General features: G+C 36.7%; 1 protein-coding gene across 1 annotated transcript in view; it reads left to right on the forward strand.

The window, feature by feature from the left end:
• The window catches only part of KAT6A (lysine acetyltransferase 6A), a 115,172-nt gene that overhangs the window by 66,936 nt on the left and 27,592 nt on the right, over positions 1-20,644 (forward strand). The window contains exons 7-8 of the mRNA XM_032413331.1: positions 422-738; positions 6,394-6,512. Of these exons, the coding sequence (XP_032269222.1) occupies positions 422-738; positions 6,394-6,512 (436 nt within the window). The remainder of the gene's footprint in view (positions 1-421; positions 739-6,393; positions 6,513-20,644) is intronic.

A 20,644-nucleotide genomic window follows, 5' to 3' on the forward strand; every position in this document is an offset into this window, starting at 1 on the left:
TGTGTTTAGAGGTAAAAGTGTAACTCTGAGTTGATACAGAGATCATAGGACTTTATACCTGGAAGCGTCTTAATTGTTCTCTGGTCCAACTCTCATTTTATAGATGAAGACATTGGTGTTTAGACAGAATGTGATTTCTCTAAGACGTATAGCTAGAAAGTGGCAGAATTATGACTTAAACATTCCTTCTGACTCCCAACCTTAAGATTCTTTTTGCTATAAAATACTAGACTCTCCAAAAATATTATTTCTAATAACAATATTACTTCTCATTCCTATGATGTTTATGGAATAGTCTTAACAATGTAGTTTTTTAAATAAAACTAGAGGTTATTTACTCATTACATGTTATATATTAAATAGAAACCTTACAAGGATTTCTTTTTTAATAGTTACCCTTTTCCCTGTTTGATTTTTTTAGATCAAAAGGTCCCTTCAGCAAAGTTCGAACTGGTCCGGGAAGGGGCCGGAAACGTAAAATCACCCTTTCCAGCCAATCAGCATCGTCATCAGAAGAAGGATATTTAGAGCGAATAGATGGCTTGGACTTCTGCAGAGATAGCAGTGTCCCCTTGAAATTCAACAAGAAAACCAAAGGGCTCATTGATGGCCTTACCAAATTCTTCACCCCTTCCCCCGATGGGCGGAAACCTCGAGGGGAAGTGGTAGACTACTCTGAGCAATATAGAATCAGGAAAAAGGGCAACAGAAAATCGAGCACTTCAGATTGGCCCACAGGTAAAAGTTTACTTAGAAGCAAAATGTATTCCCAAAGTGTATTATTTGGAATAACACTCGTTATCTAGAATAGATTTACAGTTGATTATTATCTATGGTTATGGACTAGAAGAACATATTAAAGGTACATATTTAGATTAAAGTAAGGTGGTGACTGTGGCAGGGATTGAGAGGCTGGAGGTGAAATTTTAAGAGTGGGCAAATAGGAACTCTTAGGCAGAAGATGGTGCTTTTTTTTTTTTTTGTAGAACCACAAAGAATCTTATAGAAATTTAAGGTATGACCTTAAATCAAGGATATCTTTACATTTCATAAATTACAAAATAAATCATGTGATGAGCATCATGATGATTATTTCCAGAAGGAAATTGGAAAGAGTATGGGTGGATAAAATGCTGTTGATCTAAGCATAGAGAAAAGACCAAAATACATGGGAGTATGATAAGGTCACTGATATTTCTACTTCAAATCTTGGCAAATATAGTTGTAATATTTCATGAATTATACTTTAAAAGAGAGAAAGGGAGAGAACTACAACTTCAGACCATTTACTTATGTATTAGGCTAACTTTCCTAGTTTTCATTTATTTATTTAAAATTCTGTTTATTGAAACTAAAAAACAAAAAAATAATTCACTCATTTCTCTTACCCTCTACCTCCCACCTTTCTTCTGGCAAACAACCAATCTGTTCTCTTTATCTGTGAGTTTGGTATGTATGTATGTATATATGTATGTATGTTATTTATTTATGCTGAATAATGTTATACACATACACCACAGTTTCCTTAATCCATTGATGATGCATTAGGTTATTTACATATCTTGTCTATTGTAGATAATTCTACAGTGAACACGGGGGTGTGTATATCTTTTCAAATGAATGTTTTTGTTTTCTTTGGATTACATACCCAGAAGTGGAATTGCTGGATTGTATGGCAGTTCTATTTTTAATCTTTTGAGGAACCTCTGTACTGTTTTCCATAGTGGCTGCACCAATATACATTCTCACCAACAGTGCACAGAGGTTCCCTTTTCTCCACATTCTCACCAGCATTTATAATTTCTAGTCTTTTTGATAATAGCCATCCTGACAGGTGTGAGGTGGTATCTCCTTGTGTTTTTGATTTCCATTTCACTGTTGATTAATGATGTAGAGCATCTTTTCATGTACCTGTGGCCCATTTTTATGTGTTTGTTGGGAAAATGTCTGTTCAGATCTTCTGCCCATTTTTAAGTGGATTGTTTTTGTGGGGTTTTTTGTTTGTTTTTTGAGAGAGAGAGAGCATGGAAGAGGGGGGGAGGCAGAGGGAGAGAGAATCTTAAGCAGACTCCATGCTCAGCACAGAGCCCAACACAGGGCTCGATCTCACGACCCTGAGATCTTGATCTGAGCCGAAATTAAGAGTCAGACGCTTAACCGATTGAGCCACCCAGGTGCCCTGTGGGTTGTTTGTTTTTTGCTATTGAGTTGAATGAGTTCTTTGTATATTTTGGATGTTGACCCCTTATTGGATATATGATTTTCGAATATCTTTTTACATTCAGTAGGTTGCCTTTTTAGTTTGTTGATGGTTTCCTTTGCTGTGCAGAAGCTTTTTAGTTTGATGTAGTCCAGCTTGTTTGGTTTTGCTTTTGGTTTTCGGTATGAGATTTAAAAAATGATTGTCAAAAACTATGTTAAGGAGATTACCGCCTATGTTTTCTTCCAGGAGTTTTACAGTTTCAGGTCTTAAATTCGAGTCTTTAATCTATTTTGAGTTACTTTTTGTGTGTGGTGTAAGAGAGTTGTGTAGTTTCATTCTTTCACATGTGGCTGTCCAGTTTTCCCAACACTATTTATTGAAAAGGCAGTCTTTTCCTCCATTGTATATTCTTGGCTCCTTTGTTGTAATTCACTGACCATATATACATGGGTTTATTTATAGGTGCTCTCTTCTGTTGCATTAATCTCTGTGTCTGTTTTTATGCCAACACCATACTGTTTTAATAACTGTAGGTTTGTAATATAGTTTAAAATCAGGGAGCTCTAGTGCTTTGTCCTTTTTTCTCAAGATTGCTTTGGCTATTTGGATTCTTTTGTGGTTGCAGACAAATTTTAGGATTTTTTTTTCCATTTCTGTGAAAAATGCTATTAGAAATTTGATGGGGATTGCATTGAGTCTATAGATGGCTTTAGGTACCATGGACATTTTAACAGTATTCTTCCAATCCATGAGCATGGAATATCTGTCCATTTATTTGTGTCTTTAATTTCTTTCATTAATGTCATATATATGTGTGTGTACACACAACACACACACACACAGTGTTTTGTCTTCAATGTACAGGTCTTTCACCTGCTTGGTTAAATTTATTCCTAGGTATTTTACTCTCTTTGGTGCAATTGTAAATGGGATTGTTTTCTTAATTTCTTTTTCTGGTAGTTCATTGTTAGTGTATAGAAACAATTCAGATTTTTGTGTATTGATTTTGTATCCTTCAGGTTTACTGAATTCATTTATTAGTTCTAAGAGTTTTTTGGTGGAGTCTTTAGGGTTTTCTCTGTTATGTCATCTACAAATCTTTTCCAACTTGGATACCTTTTATTTTTTTCCTTGCCTAATTGCTCTAGCTAGGACTTTGAATCCTATGTTGAATAAAAGTAGTGAGAGTAGGGGCGCCTGGGTGGCTCAGTCGTTAAGCGTCTGCCTTCGGCTCGGGTCATGATCTCAGGGTTCTGGGATCGAGCCCTGCATCGGGCTCCCTGCTCAGCAGGAAGCCTGCTTCTCCCTCTCCCACTCCCCCTGCTTGTGTTCCCTCTCTCACTGTGTCTTTCTCTGTCAAATAAATAAATAAAATCTTAAAAAAAAAAAAAAAAAAGTAGTGAGAGTAGGTAGCCTTGTCTTATTCCTGATCTTAGAGAGATCTTAAAGAGAGGAAAATCTCTCAGCTTTTCACCATTGAGTAGGTTAGCTGTGGGCTTGTCATATACGACTTTATTATGTTGAGGTATGTTCTCTCTATACCTGCTTTGTTGAGAGTTTTTATCATAAATGGATGTTGAATTTTGTCAAATGCTTTTTCTGCATATCTTGAAATGATCATCTGATTTTTATCTGTCATTTTGTTATTGTGGTGTATCGACTGATTTGTGGATATTAAACCATCCTTAAATCTCTGGAGTAAATCCTATTTGATCATGGTGTATGATGACCCTTTTATTGTATTGTTGAGATCAGTTTGCTAATATTTTGTTGAGGATCTATGTTGCATCTATGTTCATTGGGGATATTGACCTGTAATTTTCTTTCTTTGACTGGCTTAGGTAATGCTGGCCTCATAAAATGAGCTTGAAAGAGTTCCCTCTCTTATTTTTTGGAAGAGTTTGAGAAGGATGGTATTAAGTGTTTTTTGAATATTTGGTGGAATTCACCGGTAAAGCTTTTGTTTGTTAGGAAGTTTTTGATTATTGATTCAGTCTCCTTAGCAGTAATTGGTCAGTTCAGATTTTCTATTTCATCATGATTCAGTCTTGGTAGGTTATATGTTTCTAGGAATTTATCCATTTCTTCTAGATAGTCACATTTTTGGAGGTATAATTGTTCGTAGTAGTCTTCTATGATTTTTGTATTTCTGTGATATCAGTTGTAGCATCCCCTCTTTTTATTCATTTCGTACTTGTGTATCAGGCTGAGTTCCCTAGTTTTCAAAGTAGAAAAGATCTGTAGAGAAGACTTAATAGTGTAGCAGGTAATTCAAGTCATTAGCTGTCTTGATAATTAAAGTTCAAACTAGTCTCATTGCTCTTTAGTGCCGTGAGTTTACAGACTTAACCCTGTGAAGGAAGTAAAAAAGCGTCTGAGGAAAGTAGAAGAATGAGAATGGACTCCTTTGGATCACAAGGGCCAAAGATGTAGTATCTCTTATACTGCAAGAGAATTTCTTAACGTTGATTTCCTTCCCCTGAATGTCTCATTGGTGATTATATTCACTGCTTCTTCATTCCTGCTTATATAAATGGTTGATTGGTCCAGCACAGGAGAGGAAATCCTCATCATTGTCAGGTCCCCCTTTTTATGCTGTATTGATTGGCTTTTCACCAGAATGGCAATCAACTAATTACTCTGTAAGTGCTTAAGTACTTTTCATGTCTTTATCAGCCATGTACACTGTAGTTCCAGTCTGAGTACATTTACCTAAGAAAATATGCAAGCCATTTAGGTTGGACCTAGGAGGAAGGAATCTAAAGCAGATCCTAGTGAAAGGCATTTTTGAATTAACTGTTTCACTGGAGATGGATTATTACAAGAATCTCCTGGAAAGTTTTAGAAATAGAAATTAATAGAGAAAATGTGTAAAGTATATGGAGAATCAGTATTGACTTTTTGCATTGGTGTTTTTGCTGTAATTGGCTTTGTAAGTTTCTTTATGAATTGTAGAGTTTAAGGAACAGTCTGCACCATCTGATAGAATGCTACTGAACGCTGTACTAAATCTGTGCCTGCATCCATCTGTGTCATGCACTAGGGGGCATTAAAGTCATGTAGTATCTTCAGATACATATTTTTCAGTTTGGGAATATTTTCAGCAGTGAGTCCTTGTCCTTATTCTTCTTACACTAAGTGAATAACAGACGCCCTATATTCTATTTAATTTGAAAAGAACTGTCACAAATTGGTCTTTTCTGCCATACTTACACAAATAGGAAATTAGTCCATCGGCGGTGTCATCTTCAAGTGTAGAAGATAATGATCTACATAATCCCCCAATACTCCTTTCATGAATTTCCTTGCCCATGTGAGGAAGATACATCATTTACTGAATGATTATTATAATTTGTCATACTTACCCAGAGGATTATCATCTGTGATCCTCAGATTTGTGGAGTTTTGCTTATTTAAAAGGGCACCCAGAATGTGAGGGGAGTATGGTAGTTATTTCGAAGGTTATCTTCTTGCTGAGATAAGAATGTACTGGCCTTATGAAGATCACAGGATCATTAAGGTTTATAAAAGGAACAAATTTTCTGTGTTTTGGTCCCATGTGATGAAAATCATGTCCTACTGTAACATAAACTTCTTCCATACTACCAAAGAATGAAAACAGCAGTATTTGAATTTTGATATATTAAATCCATACTAAAAATTTTTTATTCATATTATTTCAAAGTTTCATGTTCCTTAGACCTTTTTTCTGTTCTGCTTTTGTATATATTATTATTCTTTTACGTTTTTATTTAAATTACAGTTAGTTAACATACACAGTATAATATTATGTAGTATTAGTCAAGTGTACAGTATAGTGTTTCAACACTTCTATACATCACATGGTGCTCATCAAACTTTTGTATATATTACAATATATAATTGTATGTATTATATATTCACATATATGTATGTATATATTATATACATGTATATATTATAGTATACTAAAATATAACGTACTAATGAAGTTGAAATTTAGTTATGTAATAATTTTAAGAAGTTTTAGGACAGGTCAGGTTTTCATTATAAGCAGATACAATATTTACTTATTATTTACTGACCCATCTTTATAGGTGTCAGTTTATTGCTATCCTCTTCTCTTATAAAAATAATATTAAGGTCTTCAAACTGAAATTATTAAACTAAGGATAATATTAATAACATATGAGCCCTTTTTTTATGTGCAGACAATCAGGATGGCTGGGATGGCAAACAAGAAAGTGAGGAACGGCTTTTTGGGAGCCAGGAAATCATGACTGAGAAAGACATGGAATTATTTCGTGATATCCAAGAACAAGCACTGCAGGTAAAGTTGGATATTCAGATTGGACAAATAATTTGGTCATGGACAAGAAACAGGATTAATTATCCTGGGTAAAGCAGTAACAGCGATTCATTTATCGGTCTGATCTGCTAATAGATGTGGTTTGTGTATATACATAGTCTGCTTGTTAACATATTCCTTTTAAATCCATTATGACTGCTTTGGTTTTGCAGATAAACAAGTTTCTTTTGGCTACCAGTATTTTTTTTTAATAAAGATTTTATTTCTTTCTTTGAGAGAGAGAGAAAGCGCATGTGCGTGTGAGCACGAGCCGAGGGAGGGGCAGAGGTAGAGGGAGAAGCAGACTCCCCCGCCTAGCAGGGAGCCCGATGCGGGGCTTGGTCCCACGATCCTGGGATCATGAACTGAGCCGAAGTCAGACGCTTAACTGACTGAGTCACGCAGGTACCCCTTGACTACCAGTATTAAATGAGTTTGGTTTATTTATTTTCTGTCAATGAATGAAGAAGAGTTTGGGATTTGACCAACGAAAAACAAAAACCAAGCTTTTTTCAAGTGGTAAAACACCCATATTCATTACTGCTAGAAATATTTATTAAATGCTTTTGCCTTAATCCTTTGGGACATGTAGCAAGATATAAATGTATAGACAGAGAACCTACTTATGCTTCAGATGCTAAAGATGCCAAAGTGAATGACAGGATTCCTTCTCTCAAGTATAGTCTAGGAGAGACTTGTAAATAAATAATTTCATTCATGTGGAAGGTTTAATTGTAGGGTACATAATGTTTTGGGAGGATAGCATCTACCTGTGCCTGGGGAGGTCAGAGGAGGATTCATTTAGGGAAAATACTATATGAGCTGGTCTTAAAGAATATGTACGAGTTTATCATGATGACAAGCAATGGGTTCCCATATAATCAGAAGGAAAAGAAGTGCAAAGACTTGAAAATGGGGGAAAACGTGCTTAATTGTGGGAATAAATTTTCACATAGGATAAAGAATATTAGGTATAGATAACGATAAGAGATGAGATTGGAAAAGCGCAAGGGCTAGATCATAAAGGCTCTTCTAGATTATGTTCATTTATCCTGTGTCTTTTCTTTCTTTGCCACCAACTCACTATGTTGGCCAAGTTGAGTTCTGTCTCTTGTCTTGAAAGTAAGAGTTTATAAGGCTGATGCTGGGGATTCCTGTTGTATAGGTGACACTCTTTGGATTAAGAAACCCGTTTGTGAATAGATTGTTTGTGTAGGTCATTATGCGAGTATTTTTGAAAAATAAAAACAGTATAAATAGCAAACATTTGCTGAGCATTCTGCCGTCTTATGATTTAACAAAGTATTGGCTTTGAGTCACCTAGATCTTGGTTCAATTTGTGGTTTGTCATTTACTGACTTCTACTTTGGGCAGGTTGTTTAACCACTGAAGGCACATTTCTTTTCCTACCAATAAGAAAAACAAATTGTTATAGATGCTATAGTAGAAATTTACATGGAGTTCAGTGGAAATTCAAAGGAGGAGGTGGTTCCTTTTTTGAGGAACTTTTTTTCTAAGTTGCAGATATAATGGTAATGTCCTTTTATTCCTACTCATCTGTGCGTATTTCCTAAAAATAAGGATGTTCTTGCACATGATCATAGTATGATCATCAAATCGGGAATATAACGCAGATAAAGTATATTATCCAATCTGAAGATTTTATTCAAATTTTATCAGTTGTACCACTAATGTTCTTTCATAGCAAAAGGAAAAAACAACTTGCCCTGGGTTGTTACCCAGTTTAGGATCATGTGTTTCATTTAATTGTCATGTCTCCTTAGTTTCCTTTAATGTAGAACAATTCTTCAGTCTTTATCTTCCATGATTTTGACATTTTTGAAGTGCATAGGTCCTTTATTTCATAGACTGTCCATCACTTTGAGCTTGTTTTATGTTTCATCAAGATGAGATTCAGGTGATCCACTTTGGGCAGAAATACTATAGAGGTGATATGTCCTCTGTGCATGATATGGAGGTATGTAGTATTTATGTGTCCTGTTACAAGTGATGTTAACTCTGAACACTTCGTTAAGGTGGAATTTCTTCTCTGTAAATTATTTTCCTTCTCTAAGTATCTTCTAGCAATACACTTTGAAACCATGTAAATATCCTGTTTCTCATCAAACTTTTACCCACTGGATTTAGCATCCAGTGGTGATTCTTGCCTGAAACTATTACTTTGTTGGTTGCTAAACAGATGATTTTCTAATTCCATTATTTCTTTATGAAGTTTATTAATTGGCATTCTACCGTAAGGAAGAGGCTTTTTTTCTTCCACTTTATCTATTCATTCCATTTAGACTCGAAGATTCTTATTTTATGAATTATAATTTGTTGCTATCGATATTTATTTTGATGCTTACATTGTTCCAGATTTGGGCAGGGGAGCCTCTTCAAGCCAGCTGCTGTGTCCTTTTGACATGTCTCCCTGTCTTTTTTTTTTTTTTAACTCTGTCCAGTTTATTCAACTCTTTTTTAAAATTGAGGTGTAATTGACATATAGCATTCTGTTAGTTTCAGGTATTGTACAACATAATGATTCGATATTTGTATATATCATCATTACTTTTGACCACAGTGATATGTTCTTGGCTCTTACTGTTCTAGCTGTAGATTCAGCCATTTCTCTAAGAATCCTTGGTTTCTTTTAGTGGAAAGTGGGAGTAAATGGCAGTTTTGTCTTTTTACTTGCTCAGGTCCAAAGAGGTATCTTGATTTTCTCTCTCTCTCTCTCTCTGTTTCATACTCCATATTTAATCCATCAGCAAATCCTACTGGTTCCACTTTCAAAATATATCCAGAATATGACTACTTCTATCTATTTCTACCTTTACTACCTTATTCTAAGCCACCATTATCTCTTGATTAGGCTGTTGTAATATCCCTAGACTAATCCCCTTGCTTCTACTTTTGTCCCTCACCCCAATATCCAGTCTGTATTCTTTATACAGGGGCCAGAGTAAATATTTTCAAACTTAAGTTAGATCATACCACTCCTCTGCACAGAAAACCTTTAATGTCTTTCAGTCTTGTTTAGAATTTTTAGTATATGTGCTGCTGAAGCGAGCACTTGCTTAGAATTTTTAACAAAGTTTTTATCCTTATCTTTAAGACCCAGTAGCATCTCATGGCTGCCTTTTTCTTTGGCTACTCCCCTTGTTCAGGCCCTTGTTCACTTGACTCCAGCCACAGGACTCCTCTTTCTCAGACAACCAAGCACCCTCCTGCCTTGGAGCCTTTGTACTTACTCCTCCCTCTGTCTGGATTGCTCTTCCTTTTTTCTAAATGTCTGGTTGGCAGGAGTTGGAATAGTAGCAGTGTGAGGAGAAAGATTGACTAGAAAGAGTTAAAAGGGATGCTGAGCCTTGCTGAGGCCCAGTGGAGACACTATAAATTTGTATCAACAGTAATCTAGCTAACTGTGTGTTTCTTCCAGCATTTTATTAAACTTGTGATTGTCCATGTGTGTATCTGGCACCAAGGAAATAAACAGCTAGATTTTTGAATTCTGATTTGTGCTTATTTTCATTGGCAGTGAACTAAAATTCTTATGGTGGTGTTATTTCTCCATGAGGTTCTTTGATTTAGTATTCATGTGCCTGGCATGATATGAGAGCTGTAGGGTGAACAAAAAGACATACTCTACTTTTTTTTTTTTGGACATAAACTCAACTTTCATGAAGCTTTCAGTTTCATGAGCGAGACAATAAAACAATAAACAGTCGTATACATAAACTGTCATATAAATAAATCTTTAATTACAAACTGATAGGTAATAGAAAGAAAATAAGAATGCAGCAAGAGATTATAACAGGGGCTTCCTGATCTAGATTGCTGGAGGTTGGGATTCCTCTTTTAAGGAAGTAATAATTTACAGAGACCTAAAAGATGAGTAGAAGGTCAGCAAGTCAAAGAGCTAGAGAGGAGAATTTTCCAGCCTGTGTAAATGTTTTGAGGCATATAAGAACTTCGTAAATTTGAGGAACTGTAAGAAGACCAGTGTAACTTGAGTACAATGAATAAAAGAGTCACACAAGATGAGGCTGGAGAGATAGGCTGAGGACATTAGTTAGGATTTGGGTTTATATTGTAATTGTAGTAGGAAACCATTGAGTGATTTTTAGCAAGGAAATAGCAGGATCAGATTTGCATTAAAAATTTTTTTTTCTGGCCACTATATGAAGAATGGATTAGAATTAGGCAAGAGTGGAATACAGAAACGCTATTTAGAGGCTTTTTCAGTGATAAGACAGTAGCTTAGACTAGAGAGGTGGCAGTGGAAATGGGAGAGAAGTGGATGGATTTAGAATATATTCTAGAGATGGAATCAGCAGAACTTGGTGATAGATTTGATGTGTTGTTTGAAGGAGCAAGAGGACACCGGGGTTGACTCCCAGGTTCTCTGACTTCATGAAATAGAGAAAGTGGATTGAAGCCAATTGGGAAAAAGTTACCATTGCTTAGATTATATGATGTTTTGAAAACATTTACAAAAATAATACATGAAGTAATTTTTGAGAGACTAGATCTGGCTTAGTAGAAGCTCGTTCAAAGTTTGTTTCAAAAACATTGCAGGAAGATTACAGGGTCTTAGGTGATCTCACAGCTGCACCAGTAAAAGATAAGTGATACTGGAATTAATTTTTGAATTCATCCAACCGACAACCTATCATTTATTGCATGCCATCTTGGTTCTAGGAACTGTGCTCGGTCTAGCGGCTATGAGTAAGGTACAGTTTTTATTCTTATAGAGCTTACCATCTTAAGAAATACGCCCAGAAAAGCAAATCCAACATTTGCTCATCGTGATTTTATTGAGTAATGAAGTTTTGTATGGTGCATTATCTAATTGAATCAAGAATTATTGAAATGTTTATAAAAAAGGACCATCTATTAATTGGTTTTGATTTTTAATTTCAGGAGAAGTAAGAATATCATTTATCTGGTACTATGTTTCTTCATTAGCTGTACAATGAATACATTCACTAAAAAAGAGCCACCTCTGAAAAGAAAAAAGTATGAGAAATTAGTAGTATAGTCTTTTGTTTTGGAATTTTTTTTTCAACAGTAATCTTATGGGCCTGGAGGAAATGATTTTTCTTTAAAGTTCCATCACCAGAAAGAAGCATTTGTATTCAGCTCATCCCATTGGAACATAATAGCCTTTTTGGAATATATACAATGATTTTTACATAAGATATCACCAAATAGCACATTATATTTCTGTACTAATTTTAATGCTTTCTAATTTTGAAGAATTTGATTGCCTTTTTTTTTTTTTTTTTTTTGGTATGGCTGTAGAAAGTTAACAGCATTTTTTGAAATCTGTGTGGGCTGTTAAAATAATCGTTTTCTTTGCATAAAGAATTAGACAGTTATTAGAAATGGAATAAATTAGATTCAGCAACTCTCCTAATCCTGTGAGGTAAGGATTGTTATTACCATTTTACATATGAGGAAACCAAGACTTTTAGTTGAGTGACTTTCCTGAAGTTATATAACTAGTAATGGCAGAAGTGAAGTTTGAACTCAGGCCTGTGTGGCTTCACATCTTCTGCCCTTAATCACAATAACATCCTGCATTACGCTGTTAAAATAAAAAAAAAAAGTTATAGAGGCATCAAAATCATAAGGCATGTACTAAATCCAAGTAGGGAAAGGTACATAGAAGATAAACAGCAAATAGTGACATAAGAATAGGAATTAATGTAAGTCATTGCTATATTAAATGATACAGAATGTTCCATATGGTCAGAGTATACTAAGATTAGTAAGAGTTGGTATGATTGGAGATGATTACAAAAGAAGCAGACTTCAGGGATGATTCAGATTTAGGTATAATGGAGAGAATGAGGGCTTACCAGGTAGGAGAAACAATATTAAGTTGAGCTTTCAGGAATAAATGACAACTATAAATATGAGAGACATTGTGATTATTGGTCCATCAGATCAGCAAATACTTGAGGGCCTAATATATGCAAGTCACATTGTGGAGATGATGTAGAAAACACAGTAGTTGCTCATAAAGGTGTCATGGTACAGATAGTCCTTGCTTTGCATGGTACTGTGTTAATGGAAACATGTGCCGAGTAGAATTGTGTCCATTCTTTATACATTTCTGTGGTGACTGAGATTTGATCTCAGTTTAGATATTCATAAGTTTGAGTTAACATGGCACCATATAAAGCAAGAACTGCTTGTATTTAGTTTGATAGATAAAACAGAGTGAATTTTTGTTGGGCAATGGTAAGAAATATATTGAATAACTAGTATAGGGCTGAATTTTGGAGGGCTAGTAGTGGGGGGGTCACCTGGGTGGCTCAGTTGGTTAAGCATCTGCCTCTTGATTTCAGCTCAGGTCATGATCTCAGGGTTGTGAGATTGAGCCCCACATCAGGCTCTGAGCTGGGTGTGGAGCCTGTTTAAGATGCTCTCTCCCTTTCCATACCAGATGGCCTTCTCTCTCTCTTTAAAAAAAAAAAAAAAGCTAGCAAGAGGACATTAGTCTTGGCATGCCAGGATTTAAAGGTATACCCGTGACTGCTTTTTTGTTGTTGGAATGATTTCTCTTTGGTACTGGTGAAATTAGAGATGGGGAGTGGGAGCTTGCTTTAGTGTCTTAGGCGTTTGCCCATTAATTACAAGTCATATATTAAAGGCTAGTTAAATGTATTTTGAGTTCATTCCTTTGACAGTTTAGCACAATTTTATTATTTATTAAGATAGTGGTTAAGAGCCTACGTATTAGAAACAGCCTGCACAGGTCCAAATCCTACCTCTGCTGAGTGATCTTACTTAATAGATTTGTTGAAAGGATTGAATGAGTTGATATTTGCAAAGTGCTTAGTGTATCATTCATATAATGAGCACTAGATAAATGTGAGTTTCTGCTAGTTGGTGCTAGGTGCTAGAAATTCTTAGATAAATAGAAAATGTGTCCCTGTTCTCCAGTTGAAGAGACATTTATAAACAAAGCTATGTGGTTAGTAATAGATACCCTTTTACTGTGTGCCAGGTACTACATACAGCATTATATATAAGTTTTTTTCATTTAGTACAACCTTGTTACTTGTTCCTGTTTTACAGATGAAGAAATGAAGCCTTAGAAAGATGTCTTACCTAGAGTCATATAGTTGTTAGTATCAGAATCAATATTTGAACCCATGCAGTCCGACTCCAGATCCTTAACTCTTAATCTAGTTCATGGTATCATGCTGCCATAGAGATATACATAAGATGAAATGAGAATGAACAGGAAGGTATCTGTCTAGGGATGTTAGGGGAGTCTTCATAGAAGAGGTGATATTTGAGCAGGTTATTGAGGGAATGAGTAAGAATTTACTATTGGGCAAGAGGAGGAAGGCATTTCAAAAAGAACAGTTTGGGTTTGAGAAAGCTTATTGAACCCTTGGGGTTGTGTGCAATTTGTTTGGCTGGAGTTCAAGTGAGAGATGAGATTGAAATGGTAAGTATGGACCAGATCACACAGGTCCCATGGTTCATGTTAAGAGTTTGTACTTTATTTTTTAGTTACAGGAGTTCTTTCAAGTAGTTAAATAGTTCTTGAGGAGCTATTGAAGACTTTAAAAAGAGTGACATAATTGTATTTGTGTTTAGAAACTCAGTTTTGGTGATACAGTGAGCAGTGGATTGAATAAGACATGAACAAGGACATCTACCAATCCAGTGATTACAGTAATCAGAATGAAAAGTGACTAGGACCCAAATGAAGGTAGAGGAGATCTAGTAGGCAGAGATTTTGAGAAAGATTTAGGATAGAATGGGAAAGATGGGATGTTGGGAGTTGGGGTTGAAGGAGAGGGCAGAACCAGATAAATCTCCCAGTGTTCTTCTGTTTTGAGTGGGTGATACTAAATGTGGAAAGAGGAGCTTTTTTGATAGAAGAAGAGACCTTGCTTACATAAATTGGGGGCTTATATGAAATCTAAAATGGGGGACTGCTGTAGACTGTTGTATATATAGATATGCAGATCAGGAGGGTTTTAGGTAGGAGATATGCCGGGTTATCAGCACACAAGTGATAGATGAAACTACGTAGGTAGTAGCTGAGGTTGTTATCATAGATAACATTTAACAATAAGTATTACTGAGTACAGGTTACCATCTGCCAGGTGCTGGAGATACAGCAGGGAACAAAACAGATTTTTTTTTTAATCCTCATTAGGAGCTTACAGTTGGGTTGGGGCTAGGTTAAAGTAAATAGTATACCATGTGGTAGTGTTATGGAGAAAAAACAAGGGAGGGAGAGAGAATTCAGAGGCAAAGGGTGGATTTGTGCAGTTTTAAATTGTTGGGTTAGGGACTGTCTGACATTTAACAGAGACCTGAAGGAGGTAAGAGAATGAACCATGTGAGTATCAGGGGGAATAACATTCCAGACAGGGGAGCAGAAATGCAAAGGCCCTGAATTGAGATTTGTATTTGGCATGGTCAAGGAAACACAAAGAAGGCCAGTGTGGTTGGAACCGAGTAAGTACGAGGTAGAATAGAAATTAGGTGATGAGAGGACAGAAAGGTATTGGGAGGTCAGATATGATAGGGTTTTCTAGGTCATTATAAGGACTATGGCTTTTACTCTGAGTGAGATACCAACCCTTGGAGGATTTTGAGTAGAAGAGTAACTTAAGTTTGAACAGGATTACTCTGGTTTCTATGTAGATTGAGGCAGAAATACAAAAACAAGGAAACTTAGGAGGCTATTAGAATTATCCAAGTAGGAGATACAGGGGTTTGGAACATAGTGTTAGAGGTAGAATTGGAGTTCTGATTATGTTTTGAAGGTTTTGAATTATGTTTTGAAGACCATTAGGATATGCTGATGACTACGGGATCATAAGGAATTATGGAGGAGCAGGTTTGAGGAAAAAAAGGTCAGGAGTTTGATTTTGAACACATTGAATTTAAGATTCCTATAAGGCATTCAGGAGAGAAGATACCAAGTAGACAGTGGGATATGTGTGTCTGGAGTTCAAAACGTAGGTCTGGGCCAAAAATTTAAATGTAGAACTTGTCAGTAAGTTGGTGGTACTAAAAGGAAGGAGACTAGATGAGGTCACCAAAGGAAAGGGCAGAGCTCTGAGCTCAGAGTCCTGAGGTACTCCAACTTTTAGAAATTGGAGAAAGGGGCGCCTGGGTGGCTCAGACGGTTAAGCGTCTGCCTTCGGCTCAGGTCATGATCCCAGGGTCCTGGGATCGAGTCCTGCATCGGGCTCCCTGCTCCGTGGGAGCCTGCTTCTCCCTCTGCTTCTCTCTCTCTTTTTCTGTCTCTGTCTCTCATGAATAAATGAATAAAATCTTAAAAAAAAAAAAAAAGTTAAAAAAAAAATTGGAGAAAGAAGGAATGGCCAGTGGAAGAGGAAAATCTTGGAGATACTGGTTCCTTACAAACGAAGTGAGAAAAAACTACTTCAAGAAAGAAGGAATGGAAAATTCTGTGGATACATCAAGTAAATTGAAGACTGAAAATTGAACATCAGATTTAGTAACATGGGAGTGAACTTGAGAAGCAGTTTCCATGAGGGAAGGGGAAGGTGATTGGAGCTCGTTCAAAAAGGAATGGAAGAAGAGAAATTGGTTATAGAAGTAATATGGGGCTACTCTTTTGATGTAGTTTGCAATGAAGGGGAACAGAGAAAGAATAGTTGGTTGAAGATGTGAAGGCAAAAGAATATACCCATTTTTTTAAATATGGAAGAAATAACTGTTGTTTATATGCTGATAGAAATGATCTAGTGGAGAGAAACCTGATGATGCAAAAGAGGGAAGGGAAAATTGTCCAATATGCAAGTAGAGGCACTTACTTTATATGGGAGCACAGACAGTTGAGCTGTAGTATTAAGGAACGATGGGCTTTGTGGGCACAGAGGGTAGACATGCAGATGTGGCTTTGGAAAGCTGTGGAAGTTCTCTTTTGACTGCTTCTTAGTTTTCTAGTGTAGTAGGAAGCAAAGGCATTGATTGAAAGTGAAGATGCGCTAAGAGGTGTTGGAGGCTTGAGGAGATAGGAAAAAGTATGAAGTAATTTTTAAGGAAAATGGGAGAGTGAATAGAGTTAGAGAAGCATCAAAGGGCCCATTTGAGGTTAGTTAAGAATTATAAATTGAGAACAGTCAGTGTGATTCTGTGTTTTTCTCTAACCATATTCAGATGTTGGATTATGTGGAGATGTGAATTTAACCAGAGTTGGGATTTTATTGTTGCATCGGGAGAAAAGCAGGGAAGATAAGGATATATGCAAAGATGAAGTTCAGTAAAAGACCTTGGAATCTAAGCTGGATAAGGAGGGCATACAGAGAGTGAAAAACTGGTAGGGTCATTGGATTAGAGAGGTCTTATGGAGAGAAAGGATAATAGGGCTGAAGATAAAATCCTAGACTTTATCAGTATATAATGGTAAAACAAGGGAAATATCTGAGTGTAGAGGAACAAAAAGGGCATTGGGGAAGAAAGAGACAGGAAGTAGTCTGTAATCACATCTACAATTCTGAGATCCAGCTTCCTGAAAACTTAACAAAAAATTACTGTGGTAAAATAAAAATAACATAAAGTTTACCATCTTAACTATTTTTAAGAATACAGTCTAGTGGCATGAAGTATGTGTATACACTGTTGTGCAGCCATCACCACCATCCATCTCCAGAATTTTTTTGTCTTCCCAAACTGAAACTCTGTACCCATTATACCATAATTTCCCTTTTCTCCTTCCCCTAGTCCCTGGCAATCACTATTCTACTTTTTGTCTTTGAATTTAACTCCTATAGGTAGGCCTCAGTGGAATCATAAAATATTTGCCCTTTTGTGTCTGGCTTACTTTACTTAGCATAACTTCTTTAAGGTTCATCCATGTTTATTCAGAATTCCCTTACCGGAATTTATATGTATATTTATCACTTGGTATAATACCATGAATGTTTTATCCATTCATCTGATGGACACTTAAGTTGCTTTTACCTTCTGGCTATTGTGAATAATGCTGCTATGAAAATGGGTGGGCAAATACCTGTTTTGAGTCTCTGCTTTCAATTCTTCTATATATTACTGGTTCATATGAAAATTCTGTTTTTTTGAGGAACTGCCAAACTGTTTTCCACAGTGCCTGCACCATTTTACATTTTCACCAGCGCTGCTCAAGGATTCCAGTTTTTGCACATCCTCTCCAACGCTTGTTATTCTCTGTTTTTTGATAGTATCCATCTTAATAGGTGTGAAGTAATATAGCTCATTGTAGTCTGCATTTGCATTTCCGTAATGATTAGTGATTTCTTTTCATGTGCTTATTGACCATCTGTATATCTTCTTTGGAGAATGAAAAAAATATATATATAACTCATTTTACAGTAAGATCTCACTTACTAAACAGAATTGTTGGCAAAACATGGTATGAACTCACATGAGACCATACATATTCTTTACTGATCCCATTTAATATGAATATTCATATGCTCTGCTAAAGAAATATTAGTGTATCTGATTATGGAGTGTTGCCCCAAATCCTGCCGGGGCTGTTGATTTCAGATACATATGTAATACTTCGCTAAAATCAGAAAAATTCAAGATTCCAAAGCACATTCTGTGTGAAGGGTTTTAGCTAAGAGTCTGTGAACTGGTAGCTTCACTTCTTTGGAAAACTAAGCTCCAGTTCAAAAAAACTTAAAACTTTTGGAATTCAAAACATTAACTAATTAATGAAGGGCAGTGCGTGCTTTGTATCTCAGCCCTCCCATTTTGTTCTTTTCTATCTTTATTCTTCACTGTTGATGTTCCTTTCCTGAAGTTTTTTGCCTCTTAACTTCTCTGAGCCTTTTTTCCCATCTATGAAGTGGGCAAATTCTTTTCTACTTTGAGGAGCCAACTGTGGGGATTAAATGAGATAACAGTCTGGCACAGTATTGGCTCCACAAATGCTGATTCTTTTTATTCTTTAAGTTCATGCTCCCTCCATTTTGGAGTATGTGAACTCATTCTTATGTATCTCTTTCATCATGCAACTTCTAATCCCTAATGAACAGAATTATTTTTTATTGGAGTGTTTCTATAGGAAAATGTTCAAATAGCAGAAAGACCTCTCTTTCCCTACACTTCACATTCTCATACTTAATAATAAGGGTACACTCCCGCCCTCCACTCCCACTTCAAAATGCCATTCTTCCATGGGGAATGGAAAGGGAAAGTTGAGGGGGAGCTATCTGATGGAAGGCAAGAGGAAGGGAGCGGAACTGTGTTATCAGTTGTAGATCAATTGTAATTTTCATGTTTGAACCAGATCTGGACTTGGAGGGTACTGCAAGAGTTGCTTCTGTGTATTGGAAATTAGAATTAGAGTCATTTGGTGGAGGTGGAGTATTTGCAGAAGAGTAATAATCTTTTCTCATAAACTGCTAATAATAAAAGTTTTATTATCTAGAATAGGCATATTTAAAGTTACCTTTTGGTTTAGTGCCCCCCACCCTTTCTTAGATTGAAAGGTCCATTCTGATTTGGAATATATGTCATCTTTTCAAGATGTTGGCATATTCAAATGAAAAGGAGGCACAAAGTGGCAGAATTCTAGTTAAAAAAATTTTTTGGTGCTTTTTTTTCAAGATTTTATTTATTTGAGAGAGAGAGAAAACAAGCAGGGGGAGGGGGAAGGAGAGGGCCAGAGGGAGAGGGAGAAGCAGGCTTCCCACTGAGCTGGGAGCCCGACATGGGGGACCCTGGGATCATGACCTAAGCTGAAGGCAGCTGCTTAACAACTGAGCCACCCAGGCGGCCCTACGTTCTTGATTATATTAGATAGCTGCTGCTTTAGAAAGCTGCATGTTTAATGAGAGAGTATTTTGGCTGAAATTTAAAAATAAAACCTAGCAAAACTAACCTTGTCATTCAGATTTTTAAAGAAAATTTCATTTATTTATTTGAGACAGATAGCGAGAGCGCACTTGTGAGTGCACAAGTGGGGGGCTGAGGGGACTGCAGAGGGAGAGGGAGAAGCAGACTCCCTGTGAAGCAAGGAGCTTGCCATTGGTGGGGGGCTGGATCCCAGGACCTTGAGATCACCACCTGAGCCGAACGCAGATGCTTAACTGACTGAGCCACCCTGGTGCTTTTCATTTCAGATTTGACAGTTTGATTTTGGCAAGGACTGAGTTAATGAGTGGTTTGGATGCAGCTGTTGCTTCCTCACTGCAGAGAGCCTTTGTTAACTTGTAAACCGTAGTAAACGGAAGTACACAGGCTCTTGAGGCTTTCATAAGGGAGTTGGAGATGGTGGTGGAGGACAGAGGTGGATGAGCGCATGTGCCAGCCATTTCACAGTGCAGAAAGGTGAGGATAGGTAAAGGCGGTGGGGAAGTCTGCCGTGAATCTAGTTTTACACAGACTCTCTGAGTTGCGGTGATGTGCAAACAGTTATACTGGAACTGGCTATCCACTTTTACATTGGGCATCCGCCTAGAAGAGCCACGGGCAGCTGATGGGAAAGCTCTCAAAGGACAGGCAGTGCCTCAGCAGGTGCATCTTTTCAACCTCTGTGCTTTGTATTTGATCCTTGGCTCAGGAAGTTGTTTTCTGATATTTTGTTATTCTGATACTTTCTATACTATTGTTCTTGTTATTTTGAGCTGTGAAGATAGGTTAAAAGATGCTACTTTATGGGGGCGCCTGGGTGGCTCAGTCGTTAAGTGTCTGCCTTCGGCTCAGGTCATGATCTCAGGGTCCTGGGATCGAGCCCCGCATCGGGCTCCCTGCTCAGCGGGAGGCCTGCTTCTCCCTCTCCTACTCCCCCTGCTTGCGTTCCCTCTCTCTCTGTGTCTCTCTCTGTCAAATAAATAAATAAATAAATAAATAAATAAATAAATAAATAAAAAGATGCTACTTTATGAATTAGAATACTTGATTCTGGAATGTAGTTTAAAGAATAGTGTTTTTAAAGCCTTTTTACAAGTTTTATTTTGGTTTTGAGAAATGAAAAAATCTTATTTTAATCCTGTCTTGTGTGTCTGTTTTTTTAATTATTATGTTAATCACCATACATTACATCATTAGTTTTAGATGTAGTGTTTCATGATTCATTGTTTGTGCATAACACCCAGTGCTCCATGCAGAACGTG

This window comes from Phoca vitulina, unplaced genomic scaffold, assembly GCF_004348235.1.
Source record: "Phoca vitulina isolate PV1807 unplaced genomic scaffold, GSC_HSeal_1.0 scaffold15, whole genome shotgun sequence".
Lineage (NCBI taxonomy): Eukaryota > Metazoa > Chordata > Mammalia > Carnivora > Phocidae > Phoca > Phoca vitulina.